Source organism: Poecile atricapillus, chromosome W (genome assembly GCF_030490865.1).
Source record: "Poecile atricapillus isolate bPoeAtr1 chromosome W, bPoeAtr1.hap1, whole genome shotgun sequence".
In the NCBI taxonomy this organism is placed as follows: Eukaryota; Metazoa; Chordata; class Aves; order Passeriformes; family Paridae; genus Poecile; species Poecile atricapillus.
The window spans coordinates 13510179-13524541 of record NC_081288.1 but is presented as its reverse complement, the minus strand read 5'-3'; the positions used below and the strand labels follow the sequence as shown (position 1 = coordinate 13524541).

The following is a 14363-nucleotide window of genomic DNA, read 5'->3' as shown; positions in this document are numbered from 1 at the left end:
GACCTTGCCAAGCACAGTTGGGTATTTTACGTTCTCTTGTATTTGAAATGATGTTGTCACTTCTTGGAGGTATGGAAGAGGGGCAGACCACCAGATCTGAATGCTGGGCTACACAGGATGATGCACATTTGTTTTCAAAATCGGTGTCTGAGTAACTGCACCGAGGGTGGGTTTTTTCTGCTGGTTTTGGCAGCCTAATGCTGTCCTACACTACACATGCTAGTGTACAATGTGAACTCCAGTGTGTGTTCTGCAGAGGCAGCAGGTTCAGGAAAGCATTTCTAGCATATGATTCTAGTGTACAATTTTAACTAGCAAGATTTTTTAGTAGTTAGAAGCAAATTAGAATTTAAAGTGGCCCCCTTTTTCTTTTTTACATGTTAAAAGAATTGCCACTTTTTTTTTAGTGGGTAGGAGCTGCCACTTCCCCTCCTATGCAGTTTCAGTCCTCCTCGCACAGTCTCTCCTCTCTGGTCTGAGGTGGAGCCACTGAGCACCATCCAGCTGTGTGAGCAGGACTGAGAGCAGTTACTGCTGGCACGGAAGGACGCCCTCACCCATGGCAGAGCACCCCCTTCACTGCTGCTTTCAGCAGCAGGAATAAATCGCTTCCCTTACAAAAACCCCAAACTGCTACAGTTTGTAACATTCTGAACCCCATTACAGCACCACCCACTCAGCTCCTCCCCTACATCCCAACTGGAGGGCCTGAGGAGGCAGGAGAAGGGAAGAGGAAGGTATTGCAGCAGGCAGGTGCTTCCCTGCTCTGCAACCAAGGTCAGAACACCTTGAGCATAAAAATACCCCTCAGTGCCCCTGACTATCGGTAACCTGACCCTGGACTCTGCTGTGCTTGGGGTGATCATTCCTCAACCTCTAAACAGAGGAAAGAATCCCCCTCCTCCGGCCTGTTCCACATCTGTCTGTGCTACAGAAGTGAAGCCACAGCTGGAGACTGCAGAGAAGTGAAGAGCCTCACAGGGAGCAGGGGAGATCAGAGACTTAAGGCCACTTTCCTGCTGATACAGCACCCTTTCAGGACAAGTAGGTAAAACTGACATAATTGTGATTTATTAACATGAATTAAAATGCCCAACCAGTGCTGCAATGTGACAGTATATTAAAAAAAAATTAAAGATCATATACTGTACTACTTTCACAAAGATCACACTTTTTTTTTTTGCAAAAGACTTATTATATACAATACTATATCAAATGAAAGAAGCTTTAAGCAACTTTACAAGCGAAAGAAATACAGTATTTACAGCACTCGTCCGAGACATTAGAAACAGTCTATACATTAAATTACAATTTCTGCAAATAACTGATGAAACAAAAAGCCATGTCCACACCAAAACTATAAAAATCTGTATTGCATTGTTTCCTATCTCTATGCACACAAAAAACTGTTGACAGAAAATGGAAAAAAAAAATTGTTAGTGCCATCACTTAGCCTGTGTACTTATTTAATTACATATGTATAAAAGTAATATAGAAAACTTTCACTAAATGAATTTAACTGCAACAATAAAATTTTAAACATTATGCAGCATCAAACCTACTGCCAGAAAAAACAGCTGGAATGTCCACTTACAAAATAAAAAGAAATACCTAATACTGGCTTAACAGCACGTTTTTCAGGAATTTTAAAAAGCAAAAAATGGAAAGGATACAATGGAAGAGCACTGGTGTTTGCTTTTATACAAAGTATCATGTACAAGCTTTAAAAAGTACCTTGAATAGGTACATATTAAATATACACAGTTTATATTACAGAACATTTTAAAAATGTTTATAACTAAAGGGATCTGTTTTAATGCCACCCTGACCCATGGTAATTGTTCTGAAAGGTGGGTGGCACCTGTGCTCTGTGAATGGGGATCTGTCCTGGCACGGGCGAGGCCTGCTGCTGCCCTTGCACTCCGTGGGGAAGGGTCACGGAGCCGGGGTGAGGGCAGAACCCGGAAGCAGTAGGTGTTGAAATACTGTTTGGTCCTTGAGGTTGGATGTGAGGACCTTGACCAGGGAGTGGGCAATGAGGTCCTGTGCCAGCAGGCTGATGTTGAGGTCCAGGTCCTAACGTTGTGTGATGTGGGGCTTGCGAGGAATAGGAGGAGACGCTTGTGTGAGCATTGGAAGGGAAATGGGGCGGTCCTTGATGAGAGGGGTGGTGTAACCCTTGTGCTGATGCGGGGTGGTGCCCCGAGCCGATAACGCTGGAGGGAGGGGGCGGCGGGGGAGGCGGTGCCGAGTTTACAACGTGCTGGTGTTGTGCTTGCAACCCTTGGTGTCCCGTGGAGGGATGGGGAGGTTGGTGGTGGGGGAGAGGACCTGGTGGTGGAGGTGGTGGTGGCAAATGGTGACCAGCAGCTTGAGAATGAATGTGTGATCCAGGAGCCACCGCCATGGCGTGAACTGGACCAACAACATGTGCTACAGAGTGCTGCTGATGAGTACTTTGCTGCTGGACAAGGTGGGGTCCTGGAGCAGGGGGTGGTGGAGGAGGAGGAGGAGCAGCAGATGCCGATGCCTGGTGATGAATACTGGGGTTTTGAGAGGGCAAAAAATGCCCTGCAGCGACGTGGTGTCCTGGCACCGTTTGCTGACCCGCAGTGCCAGGAAGTGCTTGGTTTGGTCCAGATGAAAACACAGTCTGTTGGGGTATGCTGCCCTTCAGCTGGCTGTAGCTCTGAAAGTTTCCAGAGGGCTGCTGGCTTTGATAGTAAGTAGAAGAAGGGGGTGGAGGGGGCGGGGGAGGTGGAGCATTGCTGTTCAAATTTTGTTGGTTAAACTGGCTGTAGGAAGCTGAAGATTGTCCTGATGTTGTCTGAGTGAAGAGGGGGCCACTAGCCTGCGCCTGATTACTGGGCTGGAGGGTTGGTGCTGCCGGGTAGAAGTTTCTGTGTGTTTCCCTCTGGGGTGTTCCAACTTGAGGTGACTGTGGATGATGAGGTCTGTATGGAGATCCCAGCTGCTGTGAGTGAGGCTTTGGTGAAAGGTAACCGTGCTGCACAGGCGGATGAGGGGTAGAAGACTTGGGGGGATTTTCTACATGAGGCGAAGGAGGGCAATGCAGCTTCAAAGGTGCGGAAGGCAACTTCTGTGAATGTGAAAGTTGCTCAGCAGAGCTGCGCAGATGTGACTGAGATGGATGGTTTTTTGAAAGTGCTTGGACGTTGTTTGTCAGCTGTTTCTGTTGCAGCTCAGATTTTGGATGATTCGCACATTCAGTCTCAGGTGCGTTAGCTGCAGTTTCCCAGTGCGAATCTGGTTTTGTGGGCGTTTTCCCAAGTGGCTGTGCTGAAACTACAGGACTTGGTGAAGAGGGCTGGAACAAAAAGAAAGGCAGTCAGTGCTCAATGTTCAGAATACTAAACCATGCACACAAAAAACAAACAAAAAACTATCGCAGAACACTTTCCTCCAATTGTGAAAAAAAATGCTGAGATGCAGGATATGTATTTGGTGTGAGAATAACACCACTAACAGAGCAAGCTTAAGATGGCACTATTTTTATCAAGTATATATTAATAATGCTTCCAAGTCAAAAACTACTGAAGTATATTTTAAACTTCTAACAGAAATATGATCATTAGCTCAAAGTCTGAACTGATTCTTTGTTAAAAGCTTTAGATTTCTGAATCTGAAAGAGGTAATTCCAGAGAAGACTACTTACAGAAATAAAGCAATTTTTAGAGTGATTTAAAGCTGGGTACTGCAAGCAAACATACTAAATATGACAACCTGAATTACTTCATTTAATATGGGTACTACTCAACATCCTTCTCCATATTATCAGAGTCCTGACTGCCAAACCCTGGCAGATCAAGAACAACCCCCCTGTTAAGGGTAAATCACATGCTGTTGGTTTTGAGTGCCTTTTCTTCAGCATTCACACCACAGAACAGTGCAGATACAATCTCTTCTCTGTCTACAGAGTGTAAAATCATAAACATGTACAGCTACTGAAAGCACAGCATATAAACCCACTTTTTAGTGAATACAGACAAATATTCTTGCAGATGTCTACCTATGTTAATTTACTGCACAGTTAGATGAACATGTGTGTATGTCACCAAAGTAGTAAATCCTACAATTAACATTTTTATAAGTAAATCAGAGATGGATGGAGCTGTTCCTATGCATATTGTGCAAACCTTGCATTACCTTGCTTGCTTTTGATGGACTTTTACAAGTCCTTTGTGAAGTATCTGGGGACGGACACTCCGAAGTTGGCTCTGGATTTTCAGAATCAGGTTCTACAGAAATAAAGCAGAGATAAATATCAAATTGGGAAAATCAAATCTTTTGCAGAGATCATTAAGCACTTTATATTTGACTTTAAAAGAGCTATTAAAGTGGTTGTTAGACTACTGAATATGTCAAGTGCCATACAAGGTCATCTGCTTACTGACCTTCAGGAATTTCAGTGAAAGAAGGGACCTTAAGCTGCAACTGGGAAATGAGATTTGAATGAGATGGAGACTGAACATGAGACGGTGAGCATGGCCTACAAGGTGATTCTCCCCCTACAGATGAAGCAGACCCAAACACAGTATTAGAATTATTACAGATTACCACGGGGGAGCTGGTTAGATTTATGTATCTTCAAAAAAACAAAGCAACTCACCGCTGTCCTTGTCTTTCCTATGATCACTGAGAAGTAAAGCTCTCTGATAACTTCGTTCTCTTACTTGTTCCACAGAGGTTGATGCAGTCCTGAAAGAGAAGTCCACTTTAAATTTAAGAGGATGTACTCCCATGGACCATATTTAGGACAATGTATATGCAAATACCGAGTAAGAGGAAGTTTACAGTGTTGGCTGCATGTAACAACCAAATAACTTGTGCATAAGGAATATTATTACTTAAGTGGTTTGTATCTATTTTCTCCCACTTTAAATACAGTGATTTCCTACAAACTTGTAACATTAAAAAACTGGCATTTCCTCTTATTAAGGAAGTAGCTGTAGATATGTGGGTTTTTCTTTGTCTTAACAACTGAAAAGTAAAAAAGAAAAATTAAGGTCACAGTTACTGGTTCATAGTCTCAGTTTGCAGAAAACTGTCTTCTTCCAGAACTGCAAAGAATCTGCTCTTTAATAGTGGGGATGCACAGCTATGAATTGTGTACCACTACAAATCTATTGGTGTTGAAGCTTCTATACTATGCAATGACAGTCACATCTCTCTTAAAACCCGTTACATCTCTCAATCATAACCTGACCAAGAATATTTTAAGTGACAGCACTCCGCAAAAATATTTTCCTTTCTGGCAAGGACATATGGCATCACTTCACAATACTGCTGCACTGGAATAAGTTTTGGTGCTGCTCTGCAAGGTTAGTGCAAAATCTAAGCAGTAAATTATTCCCTGTTTGGCCTGCTTCCACAATTTAGTGCAGTAGCTTCTGCACAGTGAACTTAACAGACACTTTTCAGTGGAACACTGAAGACTGCACTCAGGTTCTCCCTTCAACGGGTTTTACAAAATCTTCTTTCCTGGAATACTTGGAGCATCTCAGTGGAAGGATGTTCAACTCCTAAGCTCATGGTTCATCCCCACCAGTTAGGCTTTCACCACAGCATGAAGAACATCTGCAGGATTTATTTTGCCCTAATAATATTTTGGAGACAGTGTCACCACAGTTGACCATCTATTTTAAAGCTACCAAAACTCACTGAAAAATTTGTGCAGTGTTTTACACAGACTGAAGTCACTCTATCTCCTCCCCATCCACACGCCACCTCTGCTGAGGATCTGGGGTTGTTTGGAGTATCTGGCATTGCACACTGCCCATATGGTCTGCAAACAAGGGAACCACTGAGCAATCACCAACAATCCTCTTAGTGTCACCATATGCTCCCACCTGAGCATTCAGCCCTGCACAGGGTAATTACACAACAGCAAACATCCCACACACACTCCAGCCACATGACTGAAAACCAGACCTCCTAAAGTCTTCCAGAAACCATTGCTAATCAGTATAGATTATTCTCCTGCTGCACCTTATGCCTTACAGTACTTTTGGAAAGGCTTTGAGATTAAACATGAAGAATTCTCTTCAGCTCAGAAAGCAGTAGAAATACAAGGATACAAATGCTCAAACCAGTACCTATTTTGCCACTACGAGATAAAAAAGCAGAATTTAAATAATTTAATAAATATCTTATGGGTAATTCTTCATGTATTTGAATCATTATCAGGTGTCTGCTGTATTTCTGAGGAAAAAGGTAAGACAACTCTTTACTAAGCTGGAAGAAGGGCTTCCAGTCAGTATTCCACAACAGAAGCCTTAATGAAAAATAGATTTCAACTAGCAAATACTTAGATTTACATAAAAAATTCTTCTGAACTTTAGTCCTGTAGTTTTGTGGCTTACCACTGAACTTCTGGTTCACTCTTCTCACTGGAGGAAGATTCTTTAATTGCACAGTTGTTGCCAGTGTCTTCTGGAGCTGCATTATAAACAGTAGTTGGCAGTGGTAAAGGCAGGCTTGCAGTGTTATCAGTTTGCTCCCCATTTTCACCACTGTTGTTATACCCATCACTAGCACCATTATTACTACTTGTATTTCCTCCACCAGCAGCATGAGGAGATACAGTAACCAGGGGGAAGCTGTCTGTCTTTGAGCCACTTTTTCGAGCTTCACGTTGCCTCTTACGGTATTCTAACAAGGACACCTAAGAGGAAAAAAAAACCCCACAAATGGACATTAGAGAGGAAGTTTTAACCATTTTCTTACAATTTCTATTAAATGCACTACATTTCAGTAAGACCTACCATGTAATTGGTTCTAAAAAAAAAGGCAGAGATTAATTGAAGATACTTCACCACATCTACAGTGGAATCTACAACGTACTGAGCTACTAGCAACTGCAAAGGTGGTATTAAGAAAGTGCTTCTGCCAAGAGAATAATTATGTGTTCTGCCTCAGGGAAGAAGCAGATGACAATGACACAGGTCAGCAAAAGGTCCACTGCTGAAGTCATTTTGTTGGCTGTAGTTACAAGGGACTATACAGTTTCTCCTGGAACTGCAGAATTTTACAATTATACTGATCTAGTAAAGCTAATTTCAAGAGATGTCACATCCTGCTCTCAAGACTGACTCCCTTGCATGAGAACCCTCTACCCTTCTGCTTCATATATCAAAGGATTCACTAAACTCTTCAAGCCTTCTTTTAACACAGAATTTGCAACTTTTCCCTGTTTATTCTGAATTTGTCTTTACTGCACTTTAAGAGAGACTGATTAAAAACATATTTTTAAGCTAACTCTTAATACCAAAAATAATGGCACATGGTTCCTATTTAATGTATTACATATTTAAAATCATTACACCAAAGTTCCATAGAACAGAAACCAGTTTTGGTGGTTAGTAAATTGCCTCCAGTGAAAAAATACATGTTGAAGTATTTTCACCAAGAATCTTCAGGATTTGAAGTATAAAGCTGAAATATTGACCTCCAGAACTACTTTATTTGGTAACTACACTTGTAGTTTGGTAAAAATGACATTTAACTTCTATAAATTTTCTTCTAGTTATCAGCATCCTGCTCTGAACCATACAGCATCCAAACAAACTGAAGTGCAATAATGAAAAAAAAATTGATTTTTAACTGGCTTAATCCTCAATAAAACTGGACATCCATTTTTACAGAGAGAGAAAAACTGAAGCAGCTGCTCTTCTTGCAGTCCTAAGGGGTTTTGTTTGTTTGCTTTCAAACAGATCTATTACAGACCCATCCATATGTCAGAGTAAAAACAGTGAAAAATACCTGATTTTGCATAAAGGAGTTCAGGTTAAGAACTTGCTTTTAAGTACTTTGTATTATTTCCAGGTCATGTGACAGGGACCCCCTAAAGAATACCGCTTTAAAGAAAGCTTAAATGTTAATAGACCCCTGTAATGTGGCCACATTGTACAGGATTGTATTGATAACTTGTGCAATAGTAGGACAAAACACAAGCAAATACCCACAGAAATGTACAAGTATACAAAAACATCCTGCAAAGACCTACCTAAGGATATAGCTGTCTTACATGACCCTAGGGAAAAGGCTTTTATGAGTCTCTTCAAATTCAAAATTCCTGAATTCTTACCTTTCACCTCAGGTGGGATCCAGCCCACCACCTCTTTTTTTACACTGTCTAAGGTTTCAAATTTCTGTGTGTCTTTGGAAATCCTAAACCCCCTTCTTTCAGGGATACAGATGCAGTTTTCTCTGGCTGTTTCTTCAAACGAACTTTTAGACAGGAATTCTAAGATTGGGGGGTGTCGGGGGCAGCCCACCTTTTTTATTGGAGGATTAGTATAGCATAGCTCTCAACTGTAACAACCTGGAACAATCCTTGCCAGCAACAGAAGTGGGGAGGGTTACTGAATTACTAAGTGCTGCTGGGATTTGTGAAGACAAATTTAGCCTTCAAAAAATTTAGCCTTAGAAAAAGAAGGCCATCAAGTTACAGGAATTCTAGCTTACATTTTCTTTTCAGGTTTGCCAAAACAGCAGGCTACAGTAACACACACAAGATCTATCAAATTCTCAGGGCCGTGACCAGGTAAGATCAGAGCTCCTACAATATTGCTCCATGTATGTCTCAGCTTGAAGCAAGTAAACAAAAATTCAGTTCTGAAGGAGAACAACTGAAGGAAGATTCCTCACTGCCCCTCAGCAGGATGCCCCAGAGGAGCAGGCATGTACAAAGGGCTGCAATGTGACCAAAAACCCCAAACTCCATTGTGCAGGCATGTACACACGCAGAAAACCCTCCTCATCACTACTTCCATGAAGAAAATAAATTACACCTTTCAAACAGGAAAGATTACTAGAGTGTGTTCTGAGACAAAAGAGGCAAGCTGGTACACTGGAGACCACTGCCTTTCATCTTTGTCATTCTTTCTGCAAAGGGAGTCAACCTGGCAGTACAATGCAGTCTAAGAATTATGCAACGTAACTTCCAACCCCGGTTTGAGTTACCCATGACTACATCACTATCTATAAGAACTGTTTTGTGAGAACAGAAAATTTAGATTGTGCTTATTTTTCAAACAATATTTTAAAAAACCCAAACAAACAAACAAAAAAACCAAACCATAAAAACCCCCAAAACCCAAAACCCCACAAGCAAAAAACCAACCAAAAACAAAAAACAAAACCAAACCCCCGAAAAACAAGTAACAAAAAAACAAATTAAGCCAAGAAAAATATTTCTTGGAACTAAGTATTTCTGTGCAGTTCTGACTTTAAAGTCTGAATAGCATACATCTGTTGTTGCAATTTCTTGCAGTGATTTGTAACAGATATTCACAGTATATGGCCTCTATGATCTAGTATATATTCTGTATAATGGAATACTGTAACACCAGGTGGCATAAGCAACCATCTTCAAACCTGAAAACCAATTATTTATTGGGCAATTCATTTAAGACTCATATGAAGAAGAATTTGTGTCTTTCATATTGTAGAAATAAATTTACTAATGGTTTTATGCAGCTTTTCTCTTAGCCCTTCATTACTTCTGAATGTCTACTATACTGTAGTATGTAAAATATGAGCCAACAGTTGGTTTTTATTACATTGGGGTTCTTTCTGTTATAGAAATATCATTAGCAGACAACTGAAGACAGAGCAAATGATTCTTAAAGCTATAACCTTTTTCTTTTGTGGAGGGTTCTGGGGTGTGCAATTTCCATCCATTAAATTGTCGTTATTGACAGTCCTTCCAAAGCCAGGTGCAATTCCATCTTCTGAAGTACAAAAAACAGATGCTTCCATGAACATGCCTCTTGCATCGTCTTGAATCAGGCACTTTGACTCGCTTATTCTGAATCCACCTCCTACCTCCAACTGATGTGAAGGGGTCAAGTCCCTCAAATTAGAATTCATTGAGAAATTTACACCTGTCCTGTCAGGACTTTTTACCCAGGAAGAGTAAATTGTGCCCCGTCCACAATGAGCAGTTTCTAATTGGCTGTTTGAATCAGTCCTATCATGTGTGGGGGCTTCCAGGTTTTTATGCAGTGCACTTTGCTCAATTACTTCGAGTCCCAGCTGGAGGTCTGACACAGATTCCATTTCTCCAGTGCACTGCCGTGTGACATCAGTCCTATTCCTTGGACTAGAATATCCAATAGTCTTTATTTCTTGCAGGCCCATTTCTGTCAGGTTGGAATTTCTGAAAGAATTCAGTGCTAGAATAGATGCTCTGTCATAACCCTGCATGAAGAAAAAACATGTAAATATTTTTTCACACTCCATCAAACCTGCAACTGTTTCACATTCAGATGCACCTTCAAGTGGTATTAAAGGCCTTCTAGTACCACAAACTGATCTGTTTTTAAGAAACAATTCTACAGCCAGACACTTAGTTCTACTATTTCCACGTATTAGATTAAAGCTTTTTAATAAAATGTACATTAACCAAAGTAAAAATATACATTAAGTGCCAGGTTTTATTTCTGACTGGCAGAGGAAGGGGAGGAACTTCAAAAGGAGCAAGTCCCAGGCCAGGAAGCTAGAAAGCACCTACTTCAACATAAAAGCAATCCTCCTCAGTGTCAAGACACTTATTTCAAAGAGGGAGAAGGAAGGAGAAGTTTTTCCAAATTTCAGGATGAAGCCCCATGGCAAGACACATGCATCCTACAGCTGGGCGTACCCAGGCATATGTTCCAATAGCACTAGCTCTTCAACTAATCCACCACCTATGCTGACTTATTTTCTACTTTGCTCTTTCACCTGGAGCACAACTGGGGTCAACAAAAACAATCAAGAAATGCTGGTAACAAGAAGTGTTAATCTGAATCTAACACAGCCTGGAAAGCAAAGTGTTCTCTTTCTGTTCCCATCTAGAAATTGCAGTAGTTACTCCTTTCTGTTACAGGAGCTGATTCTGATCCAAATCAGGATTTTTAAGTGATACAGAGAGAAACCAGTTTAAAATAGAGAATATAATAGATAAAGTGGAAATATAAAGCAGTAAGCAAGTAAAACCTATGGGGAAGTTACCCTTTAAATTCTCAGAAACTTGTAATGGTTGTTGAAAAGCATTCACTAAGAACAGAGCAGCCATTCAGGTGAAACTGAGATACCATTCACAGGTTTTACAGATTTCCTTACCTCTTGACTGTAAGCTCGTCTTTTTATTTCTGGGGAACTGTCAGGTGAGGAAATATTCTAAATAAACAAGAAGATATTTCAAGTCAATTTACTTTTTGGCCTAGAGAAACACCCCCCCCCCTCCCCATTTTCTAGCAGGAGTACAAATACTGATTTACACTGAAATATCTGAATGCTCTAAAATTTAGTACAGATCTCACCTCAAAGTGCATGGTATTTCCATGTATACATGGAGTTACAGGAGTAACTGGTGAATATACGGGCTTATAACCATTTCGACAAGCTTCATCTTCTGTTTTTACCCTCGGAGGAGTAGCAAACAACGATGGTTCGGAGGCAGTGATGTCAGCATGGGTTGGTGTGGCATAGGGAGAAGGAGTAGGTGTGGAGGTTTCTGAGAAAGCAGACTCCAAGAGCTGATACAGTCTTCGTTTTTTTAGTGGTGTGGTTAGATCTATGTGTTAAAATTAGAAAAAGTTACAAGACTTCTAGACTTAACAATCACCTACAGTTGCTTAAGTACTTTATGTAATGAAATTGTGAATTCTAAATTAAAGAATTCTAAGATTAAAAAAGTCTCTGAAGGGCAGGAGGCTTCCTGAGAGACGAACTTTTAACAGCCTACAGGCTTCCTGAAAAATAAACTCTTAACAGCCTACAGATACACCAGTAACTGTGTGCTAGAATGCTTGGAAGAACTGTCTGTATCTCCAGAGAAGGTAATGTCAACTTCCATCCATTTTTAAGACCGTTCAGCTAAAAGGTGGTTTCAGTGCGCTCTAATTTTCTATTACGCTTACACGATTACACAGCTTTTTCCCCTGTGTGCTACACCGGCCTACTGAGTTTTAAGTATAAAGATAATATACAGAAAGTATAGAAAATTAAATTCATAACCTGACCTCTTAATACTAATACCAAAACCATTAGTTTTTTGTTGACTGTAAATGCCAAGAAATATAATTGGTTATCTAATATACACTGAAGGGGGAAAAACTCCACCATGCAACTAAGCATTTCTTTCAAAGAAAGTATCAGGAAAACATGCAGATACGCCTGGAATTTTCATCAACTCATGACTTTAAAAAACACAGTGCTCCACAAACAGCTACTTCAACATATTGGTTGAATACACTGGTTATGTAGTATATTTACAAAAGCTTCACACCTGTTAAGGAACAGCTGTCATTCAGTAATAAAGGACTTTTATGTTCACCATTGATGGCTGGACTTCTAGATCTCTCTTGTGATGGTGAATTAAACCTATCAGTTGTTGTTGAATTTTCTTCTTCCAGAGCCTGCTTCAACCAACGCTGTAATACAAGAAGTTCCAGTTAGTGACTTACAATTTCGATGATGAACATTTCAAATTGTGTGACATGGCTGGTTTTCCAGACAGCCTTTTTTCTGCCTGAACTTATGATAGTAAATAAAGACTTCTTTTTAATTGATATGGGATAGAACACCACAATGAAGGGAAGCGTTACCTTCTTACAAGAGCCAGTAATGTTTTCCACAGGTTCTTTTTTCCTCCTCTTTTCTGAAAGGAATGGAGAAGTAAAACGGATATAGTGCTTTGGAGTTGAATATACATGTGGACTGTAAGCGAGACCAGGTAAAGAATTCAGCTGAGTAGCCAGAACTTCGGGGTCGGTGGTTATGCGTAGAGGTCTTTCTGGTAGAGTGTCTGTAGGCTTCCCTGCTTTATCACTCTTTTCACTTAACCATTCACTAACCAAGTGCTAAAGAGAGAGAAAAAAATAAAGAAGTTTTGTGAGTGTGTTTACCAGTGGCTTTAAAAAAGTGTTTAGTTCAATTATTCATCTAGTCAACTATTACACAAACCAGAAACTGCTTGTTTCCAGGCTCCAAGTTTAAGAATACCTGGCAAGAATGAGGTCAGCTGTAGAGAAATCACAGGGAAAGCAGGAGAAACCAGTACAGATTTGCTTACATACCAGTTAGTGGGAGGGATGGGGGTGTTTAGCCCCATCCGTTTTTTGTTTTTTTTCTGTTGTGAACTACACTTAGTTCTTTTGCATTTAGTTCTCACTGAAGACTACAATACAAGTGTCCAGATCAACATTTAAGTATTCAGGATGTCAATTTAGTAACAGAATTCTAAAACATAATTTAAACTCATGGCCAAGCACTCAGGCTGAAGAGAAGTAGTATAACATTAAGAGAGCAAAGAAAAGAAACTCCTCATCAGATTTCCATTCTGTCAGGACTGTGCCTCAGTCAACATGTCAGGCAGCTGCCTTGAACACTGTTCAAATGTAATAGTAAATGTGGTGTAGCTAAATACAGAGACACACTGGTCTAAAAAGGCTATTCTTTCCTAGCTAGTTCAGTGTTTTTAAAATATATGCCAGTAGATTTTAGTTTCTATTAACAGATAAACTAACCTCCTAGATTTTAGAGTGATTTAAAATTAAGGACATGCAACATTAAATGATATTAATATGATATTAAGGCTTTAACACAAATTATTATATTTTATTTTGTCTTTTAAAAGCCCATTTTTATTTAATTAATTTTTAAAGCAACACCTGCTCTGCACTTAGGGTACACTGGGTGCAATGGAGAGATGTTTACCTGAAGTCTGAATTTTACTGCACTTTTTTGCTGTTTCATAGTACTAAGCATCTTCCTTCTTTTCTGATATGCAACAGGCAAGAAAGGAAGAAAGGCTCTAGTGTTCCCTGTCACAAGTATATAACAGTGATGCAAATAGGCAGTGTTACAAGAATGACTCAGGTACCTTTTGGGAAAAAAAATTTCTAAATTATGTTTGGGGATTCAAGATAAAAAACCATCTTGAAATTGTTATTTTTCTTTTGACAAGAAGTTTTGACCTATGACTTCCTCCCCCTTTCCCTCCACTTCAAATTTTCAGGACTTCTTGTATATCACACTACAAATACTTTTTAATGCATTCTGTGACTTTCAAAGCAGAAAACTGTACTGCTTTAGTTGCACTTGCAGAGTTAAGATTTCTGCATATCTTTTAATATTGTGCCACTTCATACGAGTTTTTTGCAATGCGGTCCAATGGAAAGAAATTTACTGACAAAGCATTAAAGAGTAAAGAATTTTCCCTCCAGACATGCACATACACATTTGGAATGTTTTGATCCATTCACTTCAGAAAAGACAACTGAGAAGTATCAGAAGTTAGTGATTTCTTTGGAGATACTGTTTGTCATCAGAAGCATACAATAAACAAAGGAAAG

At 40.0% G+C, this 14363-nt stretch overlaps 1 protein-coding gene across 5 annotated transcripts in view; it reads right to left on the bottom strand.

Annotated features, from left to right (window-relative positions):
• Nucleotides 1-1036: 1036 nt before the first annotated feature.
• The window catches only part of LOC131592144 (inactive histone-lysine N-methyltransferase 2E-like), a 57354-nt gene continuing 44027 nt past the window's right edge, over nucleotides 1037-14363 (bottom strand). For 4 of the 5 annotated variants that reach the window (XM_058863448.1, XM_058863447.1, XM_058863446.1 and 1 more), the window contains 10 exons: nucleotides 12615-12869; nucleotides 12296-12440; nucleotides 11328-11581; nucleotides 11128-11184; nucleotides 9661-10224; nucleotides 6384-6685; nucleotides 4631-4719; nucleotides 4416-4529; nucleotides 4168-4259; nucleotides 1037-3328 (listed from right to left, as the gene is read on the bottom strand). In XM_058863448.1, the coding sequence (XP_058719431.1) occupies nucleotides 1814-3328; nucleotides 4168-4259; nucleotides 4416-4529; nucleotides 4631-4719; nucleotides 6384-6685; nucleotides 9661-10224; nucleotides 11128-11184; nucleotides 11328-11581; nucleotides 12296-12440; nucleotides 12615-12869 (3387 nt within the window). In that variant the 3' untranslated portion in view covers nucleotides 1037-1813. The remainder of the gene's footprint in view (nucleotides 3329-4167; nucleotides 4260-4415; nucleotides 4530-4630; nucleotides 4720-6383; nucleotides 6686-9660; nucleotides 10225-11127; nucleotides 11185-11327; nucleotides 11582-12295; nucleotides 12441-12614; nucleotides 12870-14363) is intronic. The other variant, XM_058863449.1, reaches the window with a different exon arrangement.